At 42.0% G+C, this 21,131-nt stretch overlaps 1 protein-coding gene across 2 annotated transcripts in view; it reads right to left on the bottom strand.

The window, feature by feature from the left end:
- kif5ab (kinesin family member 5A, b) overlaps window positions 1–21,131 on the bottom strand; it is a 73,830-nt gene that overhangs the window by 5,491 nt on the left and 47,208 nt on the right. For both annotated transcript variants that reach the window (XM_037100709.1, XM_037100710.1), the window contains exons 16-26: window positions 20,128–20,316; window positions 19,480–19,597; window positions 17,212–17,276; window positions 15,190–15,299; window positions 12,717–12,818; window positions 12,133–12,193; window positions 11,948–12,019; window positions 10,803–10,907; window positions 7,335–7,551; window positions 3,350–3,647; window positions 2,388–2,452 (exon numbers count right to left, since the gene is read on the bottom strand). In XM_037100709.1, coding sequence (XP_036956604.1) covers window positions 2,388–2,452; window positions 3,350–3,647; window positions 7,335–7,551; window positions 10,803–10,907; window positions 11,948–12,019; window positions 12,133–12,193; window positions 12,717–12,818; window positions 15,190–15,299; window positions 17,212–17,276; window positions 19,480–19,597; window positions 20,128–20,316 — 1,402 coding nt within the window. The remainder of the gene's footprint in view (window positions 1–2,387; window positions 2,453–3,349; window positions 3,648–7,334; window positions 7,552–10,802; window positions 10,908–11,947; window positions 12,020–12,132; window positions 12,194–12,716; window positions 12,819–15,189; window positions 15,300–17,211; window positions 17,277–19,479; window positions 19,598–20,127; window positions 20,317–21,131) is intronic.

The raw sequence follows: 21,131 nt of genomic DNA, 5'->3' as shown, positions 1-21,131 counted from the left end.
TTGGGGTACATGTGAGCTTCGCAGAGCTTCTTGGCTTTCAGATTCACACTTCGCCATAAGCTCTTATTGAAATTCATGACACTGAGTAGAATTATATCCCTGGGTGAAAAGTAGTAGTGACACACCAGAAGGAAATTTTCCTCCAAGTTTGACTTCAGAATATATAAGTACTTTAATTCCAAAATGCCATATGTTCTGGGGGGCAATGTACTAAATAAAACATCAACAAACATCAACATAAAAAAACTAAATCAAGTGGAATTAAATAAGTCTAACTTATTCCATTCTCAACAGCGCAAATTAAGAGATCATTTGCAGAAATAGATCAAATCCATTCTTAAAGCAGATAGATTATGCTCATTTTATAGTTCATAATTTTATTTTGAGTTACTCAAACTTTCCTCACACTGTCCAGCACTGTAGCCCTGCCAACTCTGTCAGAAACACTCTCTTTTTAACTCCTGTCTCTTTAAGCCCCCCCCTCCAAAATACCCAGTCTGTTCTGATTGGTCAGCTCACACGCGCCTGACTCAACAACACGAACAACAACAGAGCAGCTGTGCTCAATCAATTCTCAGGTGCCAAACTAGCTGCAAGGCATTAGTTATGTAAATGTGAGATATGGCAACATAATGTGATGTCACAAAGTCACCGAATAAAAGGTGGGACTATGGACGAGGTTTTTCAGGAACGGTCTTTAGTGTGGGAGAGAGGAGCTTCTGTGGATGTGGACTTTGACCTTTGAACTTTCAAGATTTTTTACATGCACCAGAACAAATATAAAACAGTGAAGAAAAGGAAAAAGATGAAAAAACACGAGAGGTCTCCATTAACATTCATAAACCGTAACCAGTTTTATGTGTTTCCCTTGACAACGATAAAAAAACTAGATTCAGGAAAAGTAAAAAAAAAAATAAAAAAAAAAATCGGGATAATAAAAAAAAAATCAGCATCATGATTTGATGTACAGTAAAAACAAAAATTTTGTCAAATAAATCAAAACAGTTGTAGGTGTTTTGTAAATGAATTCTTCAATCTCAAATCTCATATAAACTGCTGTCAGTATCAAGTATTTTAACGAAAAGAGACAAATACAGTATCAGTGTTTCTCCCTCATTGTTTGAAAATAAAACCCGCCTTTAAAGTTTCACTGCATGGCATCAGTGATATTTAATAAAAGGCAGGTGTCAAAGCAGATATATTGCCTCTAGCACCTATCTTGTTTCCGACTCTCTAACTACTCTGACGCATCGGTAGATTAAAAACATTCTTAAAACACCAGATTGACTGATAATCCTATGACAACACAGATAAAAAAAACAAATTATAGGAAAAGTACAAAATAAATAAATAAATGAATAAATAAATAAAATAAAATAAAAAAATAAAAAAATTAAAAAAAATAATTTATACAATATAAAAAAACAGCATCATTATTTGGGAAAATACATTTAAAATGGAGATAACTGTTTTTGCACATGAACCCATCAAGTATTTACAAATCCCATTTGATCTGCTGTCAGTATTGAGCGTTTAGAGTATTTTCATATCAGTGATTTTCCCTTTAATGTTTGCAGGGTTGAATTCCCCTCTGCACCTGCATCATGGGGAACCAGCTGGATTGAATTGTGTAAAAGGTTCACTGCACAGCATCAGTGGTATTTAATAAAAGGCAGGTGCCATCACAGCAGATTGATATATTGCCTCTAACACCTTTTCAGACGTTTATTGATACTCGCTGAGAATCAAAGAGGTGTGGTGTTGTTACACAACTCTACAACTGTCATCGCTTGGTCACAGGCTGAGGTGTGCCTGTCCGGTTGGCTATCTGTCTGGCTGAGTAATGGGGCAGCAGGCCTAATCTATCTCCTCCAGGCTCTGCTGCTGATGGGAGCAGACACACACTCCCACACACGAACACAGAGATGCACAAAGACTTGAGTAGCTGCATTATCCCGTAATAACTAAGACAATTCCCACAGTGATGTTTTAAAATGATAGGCTGCGTCTTGTAAATATACAGACACTTTATCCAAAGACTGTTGACCTGTGCTGAAACCTTCCTCCTCGCTCATCAGTGCCTCAGTATTACAGTTAAGACTGCTGACTACGAACCCATTACAAGAAGAAAAAAAAAATGCAAAAGAAACAGCCAGCAAAATTGTTATCATAGCAGCAGGACAATCACTCTAAACTGGTTTAACAGCCGCCCCTCTATAAGACTACATAAAACAACATTCAAACATAATGGCTGCCACGATTGCATAATGGCAGCCACTAAAAAAAAAAAAAAAAAAATGATGATAATGAGAAGTGAATTTATCCCCGCTGATCTCGATCATAATATTTCTCATTATTTTAACAGGTGGCGTCAGAACGGGGCTCACCATTTTCTGAATCGAGCATCTCTGCAGTGTTCATGGCCGCTTGGCTCGGCGCTTCAGCTGGAAGCCTGCGAATGGCAGAGAGAGAGAGAGATGTTTATGTAAATGTACCTGTGGGATTTGTGTTTTTAAATCTCGATCTTTAAGCCGACGTAGAGATAAACAAAACAAAACAAAATTGTGGTAAACCAAATGGAAAGCGTTATTGTACCCGGAGGCTCACACAGCCACAAAATAATAAATCAGTGCTTAAAACACAATGCTTGTTCAGGCACACTGAACTTTAAAATGCTTGGCTGTTTAAGCTTTTAAAAATCAGTGTACTTTAATTCAGAACACTGATTATTTACAGATACAGTTGAGGTAAGACTCAAATTTGCTCTGCGCATGAAACCTTCTTATTGACCTCGGAAATCCGCTTAGCAACTGCACTGAACTGCCTTTTAAAGTGGTCATGGGCAGGTCCTCATCGTGACTACTGCAGTCAATTGAAACCTCCAGCAAAAGCGAGCAACTGGACCTTGAGTCATGATTATTTCTTGTCAAACTATTATTTCCAAAAGTCAAGAATTTGAGATGTGGGTAAAAAAAAACACCAGAAAAAGCTTGTGGCGTTGAGTTGAGATTATATTCTTATACTACTACTTTAATGTTTAGAAATTTGGAAGAAAGCAATAGAAAAAGCTAGTAAGTGGAGGCTGGGTTGAAAGCTGTTCATCATCCCACTGTCTCGGAGATCAAGAATGGGAGATATGGTTGAAAACACCCGAAGAAGCTAGTAAGCAGACCTTGAGTCAAGATTAGTCTGTCACTCTACAATCTCAAAGATGAAGAATGGGAGATGTGGTTGGAAGCACAAGAAAAAAGCTAATAAGATGACCTTGAGTTAAGATTAGATGGTCATACTTCTCCGTACGGTATCACCTGCAGTCAACTACTCGATGATGTAACTGGGTTTTACTCACATGTTGTCCGGAGTGTCGTTGTCGTGTGAGCTTTTGGAGTCGTGGTGTTTGGTGGGGCTGTTCTGGTTGGAGTCAGTCTCGGGTAGCCTGGGCTCACTCTCTGGTGTTGCAGGAGCAGCAGGAGCGGCAGGAGGTGCAGGAGGAGGAGATGCAGGAGCAGCAGGAGCAGCTGCTTCCTGGTCGTTGCTGTTGTGGAAACTGGCTTTGCAGAAGGCAACGGGGTGATCGCTGAAGCCTCGGATGAAGAAGGGGTTGGTGGGAGAGCACATCGGGTAGTGACCGGGACGGATGGGCTTGGCTGAAAGTGAGACAGGAACAGTATTGATCTATTGACTGATCTATTCATCCAGAGAAGACAAACATATATTTTGCCCCCCAATTGATAGTGCTAAACTGACTTTAGTACAAAATAACACAATTTTACTATGACTAAAGCACAAACATATCACACAAACATCTGCTCTGTAAATGACTTGTCCTCTGTTCTCCTGACAGAAAAATCAGAAACCATATTGCGTCGGGGGGGGGGGGGGGTTTCGGTTGGACGCTTTTAGCTTGCTCTAGCTGGTTTATCCAGCCTTACAAAACCCCAGCATTATTTAACAACTTGGTCCCTGTGGTGGAAACACACAGAGTTCCTCCGAAGGTTCGTCGTCCGTGAGGAAAGTTCCTGCAGCTGAACATATTCACACGTCTTGTCCTGCACCACGGCTTATTGACCGACCAAACAAACACTCACTGAAAAGTGCACTGATAAGCGCTTTTGGACCAGGGGCTCATGACAAAATGACAATTTAGGGGGCCAGCATATGATTATGGGCTGCTCAGGTAATCCCGCAAATTTGACACAGGATTTGCAACTGATTGATTTTCTTGAAAGATCTCTTTCTCCTTAAAAACGACTCGTATTCACAATTTGTAGTGATTTACAAGCATTTATCTCCTTTTTATTGGCCATATGTGAGCAGATTCTAATGTGATGTGAAAAATAAGACGTGAAGATCTCAGGACAGCCCAAAGGATGTGTGACTTAATGCCTGTTTCCGAGTAACTTGTGTCAGTGCAACAGCATGTATCGTTAAGTTAAGAAATGGAATCTGCTAAAATAAAAACAAACGACCAGCCTCCAGGACAACACATAAGTTTCCACAGAGCCTCTTTAACAAAACGTTGTTTGTTTCACGGTGGCGTTTCCATTTCACTTCCACATTAAGCTGCCAAGCTGTACGCCGAAAACACTAAGTTTGGCTAACAGCACTGGCACTCGTGACAAAATGTAATTCCAGCAACACTAGTAAGGTGCCACTAGTTGCCATGCAACCGGTAGACAGATGTCTGTGGGTACGCTTGTATACTGAGGACTGAAAGTTAACACTATCTATAACACAGGCATTTCATGTCAAGAATATGTTCCTGAGGGCCGTGACTGGCCCCACAGAGCTGCACTTTGAGAAACTATGATTAATATGCTGGTGACTCACTACACACTGTCTGCCTATGATACACAGGCTACAATGTAAGTTTGTTTACTTTGTGTCTCGTCCCCTACAGCATAACTCAGGCACTCTGGCAGCCTGTCAGCCGCTGTCAATCAAAACACAGACTCAGGCTCGCCTCTCCAGACAGCTGAGACGACAAGGAACAGTTCTGTTACTTCCCCAAAGACATTTTTTTCTTCTTACTTAAAACAATACAATTAAGAGCATATTAGTCTAATTACAAAAAAGGGGACGACTGAATGTGATATCTGCCTGGACTTTAATGTACACCACAATATCCCAGATATTCTCTGGTGCTTTTGTCTGATCCTCAAAATGAAAATCATTATTCTAGAGGCACTTCTGAATCAATAGCTCATTCTCTCACAGCGGCATATGCGTCTTCCATTTCTTTCACACAGAATTTGAATGTGTAAGTGCAATTATCTCCTTTTGGCACGGTGATGAAGTGAGTCTTGGTGATGAAAATGGATTAGACTGCTTTTCCAATAAAATGTATTTCTCTCAGAAGAGGGAGCTCATTTTGTAAATCCGCACATGAGAAATATGTGTGCCAATCATCAGTCTGAGTATATATATATGTTGGCTATTTATTCACTGTATATGTTTCATAATTTGAAGCTTTTTGTTCTGCTTATAAATATAGCCACAACTGATGGTATCAAACATATGTTGCCCTAAAACGTGTCTACGTTTTCCACAGTGATGAAACAGACTTCGGTATTTTTAGCTCTTGAATAAGGAATAAGATTAAAGCTGGAAACCTGTCTCACAGCTCGGTCATGCGTGAGGAGGAGGTGTAGGGATATGTGCTGTTCTGGTAACAGGAGGGAAGGAGATGACAGATGATGAAGCATGAGGGAAAAACAAATTCAACCATAGATGTTTCCTGTGAGGAAATCACACTGCAGAGACGTGAGAGAAAGAGACGGCTGCACCATTTTTGTCACGGTGAAATGCGAGGACAAACGCTGGCCAGGAAGCAGATGAAATGGTGTGGCCGGACAGACGAGTGTGTTAACGTGTGCAGCCTTAACTGTGAAATGATGGAGAGGATATACATTTTACATGGTTTTAATTTCCACAAAAGTTCCTACGCACCAATATATTGGCTGTATACTCGCCCTGTTGTGCTCCATCTGATATGTGACACCACTGTTGTGCTGACACATTCAGGAGCTGTTGGCTCGTGTCATCCCTGCCATATGCTTGTACAAGGCTTTGTACTGAAAAATTCTTATAATTAAATAGGTAGTTGAATAGCAGGAAAAAGAAGCTGTTGAAGCAGTTATAAAAAAAAAGATTATAAGAAAAATTGTACTGAGCTAAAGGATTTTGAATCTAGTTATTAGCAACTTTGGATTCATCAGCTGGTAATGTTTTCAGTGTGTCTGCAAAGGTGCTGTAACTAAGGAGGTAGAAAATAGGAAAGGAGGCATTTGCACCCTACATTACAACCCTGGCCCACCTTTCTTATAAGCTGCAGATCATTGTATCCCAGTTCCAATCATTCCTGTCCACTTCAGTGCAGTTAGTACTGTTTTCATCCAGTTGAGAGAAGCAAAGGTCGAAAATTACTGTGATCTTATCTAATAATGTAGTCATTTTGATGGACTGGGGTAATCCCATTGCAAGAAGGTCTCTGATTCCTTTCTAATGAAAATTCTTCTCCATCACTATTGGCATCGACTATCAGGAACAAATTGTTATTTTAAACACCGGTCTTGCCATCAGACTGAAATTTCACAATCAGTTCACTCCTTAGGAGCCTTTTAAATAAATCTTAGTGTGTTGAGACAGTTTTCTTTATTCAAGATCTTCCCTTTAACGTTACTGCGACCTTATTGTTTATATTCTGGGGGTGTTTAAGCTGGGGGTCAGTGACTTAATTTTAACGGTGATACTTACATTTATACGTAATAAAATAACTGAATTTCAGTAGACTCATGTCAGCACATTTTTCTGAGACGCGTACTGTCCTTTACTTAGTAAACAAGGAGGATAAATTAAGATTCACTGGTTAATGAATTTGCCTGATTTGGAGAAATGAACTGGGGCTTTTTGAAGGTGGTGTGCTGCACATTAAATTACTGAAGTGCCACATCGACTGTTTTGAGAAGTACTTTAAAAAAAACATTATGTATAAAACGGAAGGGAGGAGCTTGTAGACAACAGTTGTGTATATGATTTGATTGTGCACTGAATTATGAGAAAGCAATCAATGTCCTGAACATGAACGCAACAAAAAAACATTGGTATATTGCATGTTAATACCCACAGATCAAATGCTAACGGATGGATGCGATGGATCACTGCCTACCTACAGATTACTAGACCCTGCTTTGTTTCCAGCACTTTATCCGATTACGCAGCTCTTGTTCAAATGACACGTGCAGCCATGTAATGCAGCTTGTAGATCCCCGCTGGCGGCAGATCATTTGTTTTTTTGAAACAAGCCCAATCTGTGAACGAGGTGCATGTGTTACCTATCTGTGCAGCATGGGGCCGGCGGAACGGATTGCGAGCCCTCATCACATCTTTGATGCGCTCCACTTCCTGCTGGTAGCGGTGGCGGTCCTTCATGGCTCCCTCCTTCGCCTCCTTCAGTGCACCCTCCAGCGCCTTAACTCGCTCAGCTGTAGATCGAAGACGTTTCTCCAGCTTTGGAAGCTCACAGCGAAGATCTGCATTGTCACGTACCAGCTGTCTCACACACACACACACACACACACACACACACACACACACACACACACACACACACACACACACACACACAAACAGTATGCCCAAGGATTAACTGAACATGTCAGTGACCTTGTGATATAACCTCTTATATAAAAGGGACATTGATGAGAAGCAGTATATAGAAAGAGTTATACGTGTTATATTTTCTCTAGACATTTAGATTTTTTCTGCCAGGGAAATCCTTAACACAGTACAGTTTATGAGGGACTTGAGTCCCTTTATATTGCCACAGATACAATTTTTAAGACCTCGGTATGTTGTTTCCCTTTTTTACCGTTGTGTTTTCTTTTCCTGCCCAGAAAAGTGAAACAATACTGAGTACAGTAAACAATGGGAGTGGGAAAGTGGCCACTAACCCTGTTGGTTTGAACTGGAACACTGTCTGTCAGTTAGAGCCAAATAGGTGCAGTGAGGTGGAACGGAGAAGAGTCAAGTGTGATCTGATGGGAAAAGACGACCTATACTGTCTTTTGCGTCCAGGAAACAAGCCTGGCTACCACAAATTGAATTTACCCTCCTGAAAAAGCTACACAGAGCAGTTTTTACAACTAGTGTACATCAGTGAGTGCCAGCACAGCAGTGCTGGTCATCCATACATGGCATCATTCACTTACATCTGTACAATGTAAAGCTAAAGTCTTGTAACAATTGCTGCAGCATTTCGCAAAGGTTTGGGTGGGAGTTTGGCTTTAAGCTATCAAGCTAAAGCAAACGAAGGTAACTGTTACTGATTAACTGTTCGAAGACTCTTGACATGAGTTCTTTTTGTCTTTTAAAACCAAAAGATGCAGCTGGATATTGTCAGTAATCGAACATCTGATCATTGTACTGACAGGTTTTCTAGTGCGAAGTCAAAATGAGCTCATTACTGCCCTCTTAGGAAGGAGAGTGGAAAACGTACACTGATAGTACACAGGTGTAAAGGGGGCTCTGTCTCCTAATTTTGTCCCCCAGTAGCCATGTTAACTTCCCCACTTCCATTAAATAGCCTGAGTTTCTCTGCAGGACCACAAAGTCAGCATAACAAACCAACAAACCAACCACACACTTTTATCAATTTCGGTGCTGCATCTTCTCCTCATAAAAACCAACTGAATGGTGCCTTTGACCTGAACTAATGAAGTGATTCCCTTCTTTCAATACATGTTACTTTATTGACATTAAAAGCTGTTGTAAGTGATGTTTTGGCTGACTTCCTGTCCGCTCTGTACTTGGCAGCCCTCTCCCTCCTGCCTACTTCCCCACATGAACACAGAGCGGTAATCACCAGACAAAGCAGCAGGAGGATCAGGAGGATCCTGCTCGCTGTGCGTTCACGAGCAGACAGGACCGCCTCCTCATGGGACTCACTGTCCTGATTGGGTAAAGTGGGCAAACTGCTGCATGAGCAGGGGGAGGAGAGACACAAGTTACTGACCTAACACTGTAGCAGTGATTACTGTTGGAATATTTAACACTAATTCTAATACAAATCTTTAACTTACAGCAGCTTTAACCAACAAAACACCTCCCACAAATCTTGAGTTTTATTACTGATCACATAATAGTCTGATCTCTGCAAAGCACTAAAAAGCAGCTTAGGCACAGTGACATCAGTTTAAAATAGTCTGCCCCATGGCACATAATGTAAATCACAACGATAGCTGCTTCGAGATAATAATCTTGGGGATATATACTCATGAGGCAAAATCAATGCAGAGATTTTCATCCATCTGTTATCTTTAACCGCTTATCCCTGTTGGGAGTCCACAGGGGGCTGAAGTCAATCCTAGCTGACAGTGTTCGAGATCCAGTGCATACGGACAGGTCGCCAGTTCATCACAGGCCGAGCACGGAGACAGTCAACGCTTTCTGCCCTCATTCACACAATTTGAGTCGCCATTTAACCGAAACCTGCATGTAGCTGGACCCTGAGACTAAGCCAGAAGGTCCGGAGGGAACCTGGACACATGGAGATACATGCCAGCTCCGCCCAGAGATGAAAGAAAATCACTGCACACAGCATGTTTCCTTTAAGTGGGGAAGGTAAACGTGAAAAATCCAATGACCGAGCAGCTTAAACACTGAGACTCTGCAGCTACGTGATCATGCAAACTAATCCACACCCTGCAGAGATACTGAGTAGACCTGAGGGTTTAGCAAACAGGGTAAAGTTATCTAACAGAGCAAAGCAGGCAAAGGATTGTGGGAATAACAATAGAAACCATCCGAGGCTTGGCAGCTCTAGTTTATTGTTTGGTGCAGAGTAATTCTGAAAGAAAAAACAATAAATGGAGGATGGCTTTCCCACAGGAGGTAAGTGATGTTATAAGGGAACTCACGACAGCTGTGTGTGTGTGTGTGTGTGTGTGTGTGTGTGTGTTTGTGTGCAGATGGATAGATTGACAGGAAGACATTACGACATCCGTACAGGGAATGAGGACCTCATACATAGTCCCGGTGCACTGTCCACTGCCTGTCTTTGGGAGCCTTATCACTGGGAGTTTGCTGATTTATGACCATGACTTTCATCTTCCATTCCCACAGTATCAGCAGGTGGTGGATGGGATTGAGAATCCCAGCAGCAGCCACTTTAGGATTGGTTTTTCTGCCTGACATACTGCTGCAGTGCAGCTCTCACCAATCTGCCAGCCGGAGTATTTGTGCCAGTCTGCAGAACATTCAGCACATCAACACTTAGTCCACTGCTTCAGTCCATTTAGGAGTATTAAAGAAGGATGTGACGAGTGTGTGTGTTTTATGTCCAATCGTTTTGAGCACAAGGTCGCTTCTGAGAGCTTGTTTGTCAAGCATACAGAGGGGAAAGACTGTTTGTGCGCACATGCATGATGGATTCATTTGTGTTCATCGAATGTGTTTTATGTGTTCCTTCCTCTCCCTGGCGCCAGAGGGGTTTAACACCTCCGGCTGCTCTGTTTTCAAGGAGACTTTCATGTGAGGTTGCTCTAGTGAGATGATTGATGGTGCTAGCGATACTTTTGCCCATAGGAGAGCAGTGACAAACGGCGCACTCCGCTCTGTATTTTAATTTGGATTGCTCTCTTTGTCCTCCTCTCATATTCTACCCAGCGAAGACATTCCTGCGGCGCCGCGACGCAGTGAGAATCAGGCTTCCAGACCCAAAGAAACCCACATCATTTATCTTAATTTTTAAAGAAATGTTGTTTCCTTCTCTATAATTTATATCAGCTGCTGCTTACTGTTACCTGTTTGTGAACCTTTGTAAGCTGCTCCAGGTTGTTTTCAAGAAAGGAAATCTTCTGCTTCTGGGTGATGTATCCCCCGCTATCATCAGGCTCCATCCCTGCATGCTGTTGTCAGGAACAGAAGAGACCTTGGTCAGAAAACTTGGTAATGCATCATATTAAGGTCTTTGTGGTCACCATTAGTCACTAGATCTACATATCGTATATACAGTCTTAATAATAACATCATAAACATGGTTATTGTTGGACTGTAAGACATTTATAAAGGCTTGAATATAGGTTATAGACTCATGCTGAAGGAGCACAGATAATGTTTTGTGTCATCCACAACGCTTTTCTGGAGCTTCACACATGAAACAACTTTAGATAAAATGTGAAATGGTTCCATACAGCTCTTCCAGTGCAATCAAAGTCTCTGGAAGCCCCAACATCCCAAATCAATTTTGAAAAGACATACCCTTTGCCCTTTTTCAAGCCACATTTTTGCTGCCAATCTAAAAACCTTCCTGTGCACTCTGTCTGCAGCGAGTAAGCCACCTCAACAGGGTGTAAGTAATGTCTTTTCAAATCAATTTGGGATCTAGGGGCTTCCAGAGGTTTGGATTATGCCAGATAAGCTGTATGAAGCCATTTTATTTGTTTTATTTTATCAGTTGTTTTGCCCCCAGTAGATGTCTTGCTGTGAAGCTCCAGAAATGTTATGACTATGAAATTTAATCGGCCTTTCCATCAGCGCGGGGGTGAGAAGATAGTGACTGATTTTTTATTGTTAGGTTATGTTTAGGATAAGTTTGTTATATGTGCTTATAAATGCCTCATTGTCTAACTATAAGCATGTTTGAACCTCAGGCTGGCAAAGCTACGGGAAATCAGAGACCACAACATCTCGGATGAAGATGTTGCAGCTTTTCCAGGGCACAGAGTGCCGGATAGGGTTAGGATGGATGGACATGGATGCTTGGTTCTCTTGGTTATTATCGACATTTGCAGTCTTGTTACACATAACATTGTTGAGAAAACATCTTATAAGGGCCTAAACCAAGAATACAAAGCGTAACAGAAAACTCTAATTTAAAAGACACTGCCACCGCAAACACTATTTCCACACAATCTGGCTAAGAAAGTGGATTTCGTGTCCATCTTACTTTTCTGACTCGAGTCGTGAGGTCTTGAACAAAAAGCTTGCGGAGGTTGTGCAGGGTGTGCAGCTCACGAGCCTTCAGTGTGAGAGGAGGGAGAAAATCTTGCAGTTACTGCAGTTCCACAGTATTTAGTGGATCAGTGGCCTCTGAGGGAGACAACTGAATCGTGAAAGAAAATGATGACTTACAACAGTCTCCTCCAGCCCTTTGAGGTCCTGTTTTGACTGCTCGTGCCGCTCGTGGAGAAATCTATGGATAGATCAATGAAGTCAGGCAGGCAGACATAAAATCTAAACTGAAATAACACATTCATGCGAGAATAATTCATGAAAAAGAACAAACGCAGCATGGGCCGGCTGTCCCACTCGTGGGCTGTTACCCATCTGCCAATCTGATGCAATTCGCTGCAAAGGTCAGTCCAAAAAAACAGCCTATTAGCAGACAGCTGCTACCTTATCCCAAACTCCATCATGGAAATGAAAATGATTTACATACAAAGAGACCAGGAGAGAAAGAGGGAGGTTTAGAGGGTTAACACCGGGGTAATTTTAGCCTCTAAATGTATAAGCGCATACTCCACAGAGAGAGACACACACATGCTGTAAGTAAAACGACAGTCAGACGTGTAGAGGGAGAGGGAAATATATAGACAAAAGTAAGACAAATGACAGAGACGGATGGGAGACATGAATCAAAAGAGGCAGCTCGCCTTCAGGACTCCATATGGTGAAGTGTTTGAAAGCCGGCCAGGACAGTAAAACAAGAGACTCACGTCAGTTCCTCCAGCTGCCGGCTCTTGTGATGCTCTTGGCTCCTGAGACACTCGTAGTCACAGTGGAGTTGCTCCAACTCGAGCTGCTGCTTCTGGTTACAACTGAGACGAAAACAGGTTCAAAATATTCTCGGTGAAATAAACACTTTGTTTCTGAAGTCAAAGAGTTCAATAAGTACGTAATACAATGAATGTAATCTGGTCAGCTTGAAGGTGACTTTTTAAACTCCCATGACCTTGTTGATTCAACTTGTCTGTTACAGTTAGTCAATTAATCAATTAGTCAATGGCCGACTATTTTGAAAATCAGATTAATGTCTCAGTCATTTTTTAAGTCTCAAACATTTGCTCATCCCAGTTTCTTAAACGTGAGGATTTGCAACTTTTCCTTTTCATTTCGTAAAGTAAAAGAGGAGTTTTGGGGTTTTGAACTGTTGGTTGGACCAAAGAAGCAATTTAGAAGACTTTGGACTTGAGTTAGCATTTCCGACATTTTTTTGACATTTAGACTAAACAAATGCAATGATTTGAGTTTTTTGGTTACTTGTTCCCTGTTTTATTCAGTAGATTAAATCCTTGTGTGCCATGTTTTACTCTCTGCCTCCCGTCTTTCCCCTTACTCTTTGTTGGTTCATCTGCATCTCTGTCTGTGCCTGTTCCCCCGGTCCTCGTGTGTCCTTCATGTTCCTGCTTTGTTCTCCGTGGCTTCTGGTTCGTCTTCAGTTTTGTATTTCTCTTTATTTTTTTTCCCCTTGACCCTCCCTTGCCTGCCTTTTTGTGGTTTGCTTTTTGTAATTTTGGACTTCAGCTCATCACTCAAGCTCACTTTTTTTATGCCTTCCTGCCTGCCTCTGTGTCTGCCGCCATTAATACTCACATCAGCCAGTCACATCCGATAGCACCGCAATTCACCTGCATTTTTCGCCAGTCATCTTTCTGCTGACTTTTTTTTTTATTTTTTATTTTTTAATATGATTCTCTCAGTGGATTAAGATCATTCATGCTGCTGATGTGTACACACCCTCTACCTCCTCATCTCTGCACAGTCTTCCAAGATTCACCAGCTTCATCATTTCATCAGTCTTGGATGAGTCATCAGCCACCATGACTGTCTGGAATCCATAGGTTGATTTTCCTTCCTGGGCAGGCAGATAGAGTCTAAGCACCAAGGACTTTCTAATAAGACCCAATTATCACGTATCATCTGCTGGGATAAATATTATCTTCACTGCATTCACTTGTCTCTCCTGATTGAACAAGAGATGTTATAGGACAGCAGGGTTAGAAAAATGCCATTGAACAGGATTAATCATTTGTATGGTGACAGGGTTTTTTTTTTTTTGGTTTGTTTTCCCTTATAGTAGCCCAATAATCACCCCACTGTCACATGAGCAGAATAATGTTTTTTCCCCCTGACTACGAGGTGCAAAGCTCCAGCTCAGTCAGTGGCGTGCACAGATGTTTAAAGTGCCGGTAGCAAAAATGATGAAGAGGCACCATCTCTGCACGCAGAGTAAAGATTTATTTTAGAGCCGTACTAGTAAGACAGGTATTTTGGCTGATGACAGGGGTAGGTGAGCGGCTCAAGGTGAAACTGAAGCATGAAAGTGTCCCATTAAGGTGCACATACAAGCAGAATCTGGCAAAAAGCTGCACACTTCTACTTCTACTGAGCTGCTCCTGCTCCTTAAATTTGAACCATTTTAGAGATTTTGATGTCCTTGATTCTTGGCAGAACATTTCTTACATGCACCCACTTTTCTTGCTCCGCTTCAACAATCAGAAGGGCCACTGTGCTCCGATTTTAGATGTTTTCTACCTCACTGACATCCATCCATCCATTTTTAAAGCTCCTTATCCAAATCAGGCTACGCCAGCAGGACAAGCAGAGCGGCCCCAAATGTCTTTTCATTCATAATTCTCTGCAGCTGCTCCCTGGGTGTTACCAGACACTCCCAGACCAGCTGGGTTATGTACTTTATTCCCTCAAGCTGCTCTGTGCTTCAAGACAGTCCTGCCTGGCACAGGAAATCTTCAAAACGAGGCCCCCAATGAGCACGTCTTTTATAGGAGCCCAAACTAGCCCAGTGGCTCCTCAGGCCGTGGTTTAAGAGCATCTTGACTCTGAAAATCCTCCCGCGCTGGAGATTCGTCACCATGTCAGCCACCCACACATACTGATTGCAGACCCTCTTTCAGCCAGAGCAGGGCTTAAGCTTTTTAGAGAACTCAATGACTGAGACCATGTACCCGCACTTTTAGCATTTCCACACTGCTTCTGAGGGGATAACTGAATTTAAGATTTGAGCGCACGGGCATCTTTTCCAAGACATCTTCATACTTTGGTGCACCGCTTTAAAATACACCTGTACCCTTCTGTTTGTACTTCTACATCAGTTAAGAGTGGACTCCTGATCAAGAAACGCTGAATTAGCGTGTCAGAGAAGGGGAAGAATCAGAATGAAGCACTGACTCAGTCAGGTCGTCGATGATCTTCTGCTTCTCATTGATCTCGTCTCGCAGGCGGCCAAGCTGTTTGCTGTGCGCCTCACGGTGCGACTCCATCTGCTGCTCCAGAGCCCTCTGAGGTACGGGCAACAAGAGGGGGCGACAGACATACATGTATAATGAGCGAGAGGCAAGAGAAGGTAGCAAGAGGGGGCAACAAAGGGGAAACAAAATGACTAAATAACAAGGGAGGGTACGATTACACACATCGGTGCACATGTGGACGTAGAGGGCCTCGTGGGCATTGAGCTCATACAGTAGACAAAGCAGACTGCAGAGGACAAAGTGAGACATGCACACGCTGAGATGCAAAAATACACTTGTGAACATGTGAACAAGTACAGGCAGTTAAAAACAAATACTTGCAGCTGTACATACTGTGCTGCATGTTTACTGTGAGGTGCAACATCCTCAGCCCCCCACCGACCTCCAGACCTCCAAATCATACTTCAAACACTGTTAATATTTCACATAATTTTGTGCTTTATTTGTATTCTTTCCTAAAGAAAGTTGTGTTTCATCTAATTAGCACAACATATCTGACACACAGTCAACTCCAGGCCTGGCAGTATTCCAGTATGCTTGTTTTTGCCAGACCTCTGTGCAAACTTTAATGAAGCTGCTGTCTTTAGTATGCTGTGTGCGCTGTATGTGATGGGAAAGTGGAGGTAACAGATGCCTAATAGCAAATGAGTGCAGCTAGTGCCGCAACAACTCCTCAAAAGTAATTTATCCAAGGTTTTCAGCATCTCAAATATGATAATTTGCTGCTTTTCTTAAATGTAAATTGGCTATCTTTGGATTTTTATTCAACATAAGCTATCAACAACAACAACAAAAAGTTTTGCGAAATAAACTCATTTGCTTTCTTGCCAAGAGCTGATGAAAAAACTGATACCACTGTCTGTAAAATAATATGTAGAGAGAGCCAGCAGCCAATTAGTTTAAACTGCCTACCAGCCCCTCTGAAGCTCACTCATTAACATTTTATATCTTGCTTGCTTAATCCATACAAAAATCATTGCATAAAAAAGGTGTAATTCCATTTTAAGGGTTGTTATATGTCTAACAGTTTCTTAGCTGGCACCAGTTGCTAGGAAACTGGTGCAAACTCCAGGAAGTTAATCCCCCCTCCCAGTAATAAACAGTGAGCCCCCAGGAAGAGTTCAGCCCTCTGAAGCCAATTTGACATAGTGGGCAAACCGTGTACTTACAACGTCACGTGATTCACTGGGAGCCTAAAAACACTATTTCCCATGAGCTTACACAGCAAAAGAAGTTGCTGGAGACATTTTTTTTTTTGAGCATCACAACCCAGAAAAATCACTCGCTTCACTATCAGAAGGAGGGCCTGACCGGAAAATTGGCCACTTGGTGGGTGTAAGTCTCTAGTGTTCATGCTTGTTATGGACCCTGGTATGAGACACACAATGCAGAAGCTAAATGGAAGAAGTATTACTATAAAACTATTTTGACCTCATGCACAACTGAGCAGCTTTCATAGAAATGTTGCTGCATCCAGATGAACTCAATGTAATAAAGCAGACTGTAATTTTCAGATTATATCGTTGTTACGTTTGGACAGAGTCAGGCTCGCAGTCTCAGGTTTCTATGCTAACCTAAGCTAAGTTGCTGCTGACTCCAGCTTCACATATATATATCATACAGACATGAGAGTGTTTGTCATTTATTTACTCTCAAGGAAAATGTGAAATGAGGGTATTTCCACAAATATCTATTCATCTAAATCGATAAATCATAATAAAAAAAAATAAGTCTGCAGAAGTGCTGGTTTACATGCAGAAAGACTTGCATGCATGATCCCACTCGTTGCAGTCACAACTACAAATATATCACAACCACCCACACTCACACTCACACACACACACTCATACACACACACACAACCCTGAGGTCAGCTCAGTGCTGAGGTCATGTGATAAAAGGTTACCAGACACTAACTTGCTCTCACTGTGGCCATTGTTACCTTAATAACACAGGAATCCTGGACAGACGTTTGATTCTCCCCTGCGGTCACCTTTGACATGCTCTCTGAAAAACACGAAAAACACACACACACACAGATTTAGCAGAAAAGACAGAAAGTGTGAGTAACGGTGGCAGAATCCGCGACAGAAGGAGAAAAGAAGAGCGGAAGAAGAAAATCAGGCAGACAAAAGAGTATAAACACACTGATGTAGAACGAGGTGACAGTGACCTGACTTTGACAGCACAGCAGCACCGCCGCTCGATGTTGACTGTGAGGTCAGCGCGATATAAGTCGTGCCTTGGGTGTAATAATGTCTATTATTGAAAGTGGCAGCTATTGTGTCACGCTGGCCCGATCTGTTTTTAACACACTGCCGGTCCTCGTGTCTGATGATAAAATTACAGAGCTCTCTCCCTCAAACAAGACTGTGTGATCGACACGACCCGCAGCGCTTTGTATTTATCTACTTCTGTAATGACTCGAGGACCGCCTGGCTCGGGTGTGAAGCGCGGCCGCAATTGATTTACCCACCTTTAAATCCACCGTTTATTTAATGCAGTTCAGCGGGACTCCTCAGGAAAGAATGACTTACATTGCCTTTGGCCTGACTTATGAATTGTGTCAGTGTCCTGGGAGTATCTGCAGTTCGCTGGACCTCGCACACATTTAAAAAGTACCATTAATCTATTTGTGCTGCTGCTGTGAAATATTTAGGAGCCCAAGCTGTTCATCGCTGTTTACTGTTGTTTTTCTTTTTCTTGACAGGATAGAAAGGCCTCTGGCACGGACTGAAACTTTCACTGAAGCTAATAAAATAGTTTGAAGCGAGGAGGCCGTTCCTCTCAATTTGGGTCTGGTGGAGGTGAAATTCGGTGACAGGCTGGTTTTCTTTTATATATTTGTTCTTATTCTGGTCATGATTTTGTTTGACTGTCAGAACATTAACCTTATGTTTGACTTTGACATCTCAAGTCTGCAATTAATGATTCTAATGATAAGGATTTATGATGCAGATCAATCTAACTATTGTCCTTAACTGCTCATGGAGTTATAATGTCACACAGCACTCAGAACATCATTATTTATTTTTCTGAATAAAGTGCTTCAGTCGGACTCATTTTCTGCTCGTAACCTGCAGTTTTTTTTGTATTTATCGAGCAAAGATCTGTTTGAACACGCTGATCGGATTTGCTCCTGCAGCCTTGTGTTTTGCCAGATTTATCAACTATATATCTGTTGTTCTGCTCGCCTGACCATATTGATGTTTTCCCCTCCTTCACCTTGGCGATTGCATAAATGTTAAACTTTCTGCTCCTGGTTTGTCATTTCGATCACGTAGGTAAAATATCTCAACCCGAGCCTGGGGCGAAGACTTTTATTACAAATACAGAACCTGTACATTTGATATGTACTGCCCTGACCGTGGTTATGCATTATTGATCCATGAACCTGGTTTGTGTTAGATCACTAGATTACACCCCAAAAGCTTGATTCATGTACTGTTACACATGTGCTGCATGGTCAACCTGACTGTGTACTTCCAGAAATTCAAAGTATTTTTCAGCAGCACGCTGAGATAACACAGGAGTTGCTATGATCTTCCAGAGCGGGCCTGTTCAACTACTTTTATAGAAGGGCCAGATTTGGAAAATAAAAGTGCCAAGGGGCCTGACTTTTACATTAAAGTCTCTATAGGCCTGCATTCGACCCACAGGCCAACAGTAGAAGAGGTCTGGCCTAAGCTGTATGGATGGCACTGTTGGTCAGTGGGTCCATGAAAAAAAACTACTACAAAACTAAAGACGCCGCCACCATCATTTAGCTGTAGGCTAACTTGTGTTTAGTGCTAATTAGGAAAATCTAGCATGTTTGCATGCCAAACCAAAAACAAGACATTAACCATATCTGCTTAATATCAGCATATTAGCATTGTCATTGTGAGCATGTTAAGATAACATAACACTAACAGTTCTCATTTACTTTCTGTGTCACTTAGCAAATGTTAGCACAGTAACACACAAAGAACTAAGACAGAGTATCTGGTAAACACAAGCTGTTAGTTCATCATTGAGAGCATCTTAATGTACTTTCATTAGCATTTAGCTCAGAGCACCACTATGCTGTAGTGAAACAACTACAATAAGATTTTTAGTCTTATTTATTGGCAAGTTATTTCCTCTTTTTGTTTCACTGGAGTCCTATTTTGAGAAAGCTACTGTCTTAATCGCTTTGTGATGTTAATGATAGAAATGTGCATCAGTCTACCTTGAGCTTGGAGTTTGGCCAGCTCCTCGCTCAGAGAGTCGTAGCTGTCCTCCAGCTGTCTCTTCTTCAGCTCCACGTTCTGCATGTAGTCCGTCAGAGAGCGGATCTTTGCCTCGTGCTGAAAGTCAGAACACAGTGTCTCAGATGCAGAAAGTATACTGATGAGCAAAAACCTGTAACCAACAACTACAAGAACAAAATGTACTTTGCACTCTCTGTGGAAATCGATTTGTTACAGGCCATATTGAATGTTGACATTCCAGAGGGAATTTAATTAAAAATACCAAAGATGTTAAAACACACAACACAAAGAACACAATGTTAAAAGCTTCTGATGCCAAAAATGTGTTCCTGCCGCCAAGAGCTGATTGACGTTTCAAGCACGTGGCTTCATCAGCGCAAATTAACATCAGACAAAAGCTGCATAAGTATTTGTGATGTTAATTACGCTGACGAGGAGGCATCTGCTCGAAACGTCACTCACTTGTTTGCTGTGACACTTTGTTGGAACAAGGAGGTTTCAGTTACCGATTTACCTGAGTCACCTGATTTTTCCTCATCAACACCAAAATACAAAAAATTCCCACTGGATTACCAGATTGACGACATTTTTCCTACATCAGCTGTTCCCAGGTGTTTCCTCCATACCTGTGAAACAAGGAGGTGACACGAGGACAGCTCTCTGCCCGTCTCCTCCATCTTGCGGTGACACTCCATCTGGAGGCTTTCCAGGTGGCGGCAGCGCTTCACCATGGACTTCACCTCTGACTTTATTTTACTGATGTAGAGGCGTGCCACTGTGAACTCCTCCTCGATCACACCAGTGATATCCATGGGCTGGAGATAAATGAGGCAGAGGGAAGGAGAGATAGTGAGAGAGAGAGAGAGAGAGAGAGAGCGAGCGGCGGAGACGTCTGGTTGAGATTGAGCGGGGATGATTTAAAGACCGCTGGGAAGGTAAAGAGGGAGGGAGCCATCCTGGTAACTCTTTTCTGCCATTTTGGACGCACATCTATTAAGTTAACAGCGTCATTTAGCGGACGCGGTGACTCAGATGCCCTGAAATGAACTGAGGAGGATGAACTATGTGTCTACATATCAGAATTAAGCTAAATATTACATGCAAGACATATCAGCAGATGTTCCTAGAACCCATCCACAGATGCTATTCATAAAACTTGGTAGTCAAGGGAAACATATAATTCTGACTATATTAAATAACGTATGCTGGAAAATCTGTTTTAAATGCTCATCAATATGCCTACATTTCCACAGATGCCAAATATGTCGAGTTGAATTAGACAGAAACTCGTTAAAATGATGCAGACGACATTTTAAATGTTCCACTCTGTCTTCGGTTTTGATATTTCACAGTGTGATGAAGCTTTGGTGAAGCTTTCTCGGTGCACCCATCAGATGAGCTCGACGGTCCCGTCAGCAACACCACCTGTCGTGTTTCAAATGTACTCCTTCGAATGGATTTCAAGCAGGAGTGGCTTTTTTCACACTTTAATCCTTTGTCCATTACTTTCGGTCACTCCTCACTCCACATTCGATCACAACGATCCAAGCGTTGAGTGTAGGTTATTATGACATAGAGGTATACTATACAGGTTTTTCCTAGAACAAAATAAAAACAATGTATAGAGTCA

Source organism: Acanthopagrus latus, chromosome 6 (assembly GCF_904848185.1).
Source record: "Acanthopagrus latus isolate v.2019 chromosome 6, fAcaLat1.1, whole genome shotgun sequence".
NCBI lineage: Eukaryota > Metazoa > Chordata > Actinopteri > Spariformes > Sparidae > Acanthopagrus > Acanthopagrus latus.
The sequence above is the reverse complement of the archived record's forward strand: the minus strand, read 5'-3'. Positions and strand labels throughout refer to the sequence as shown.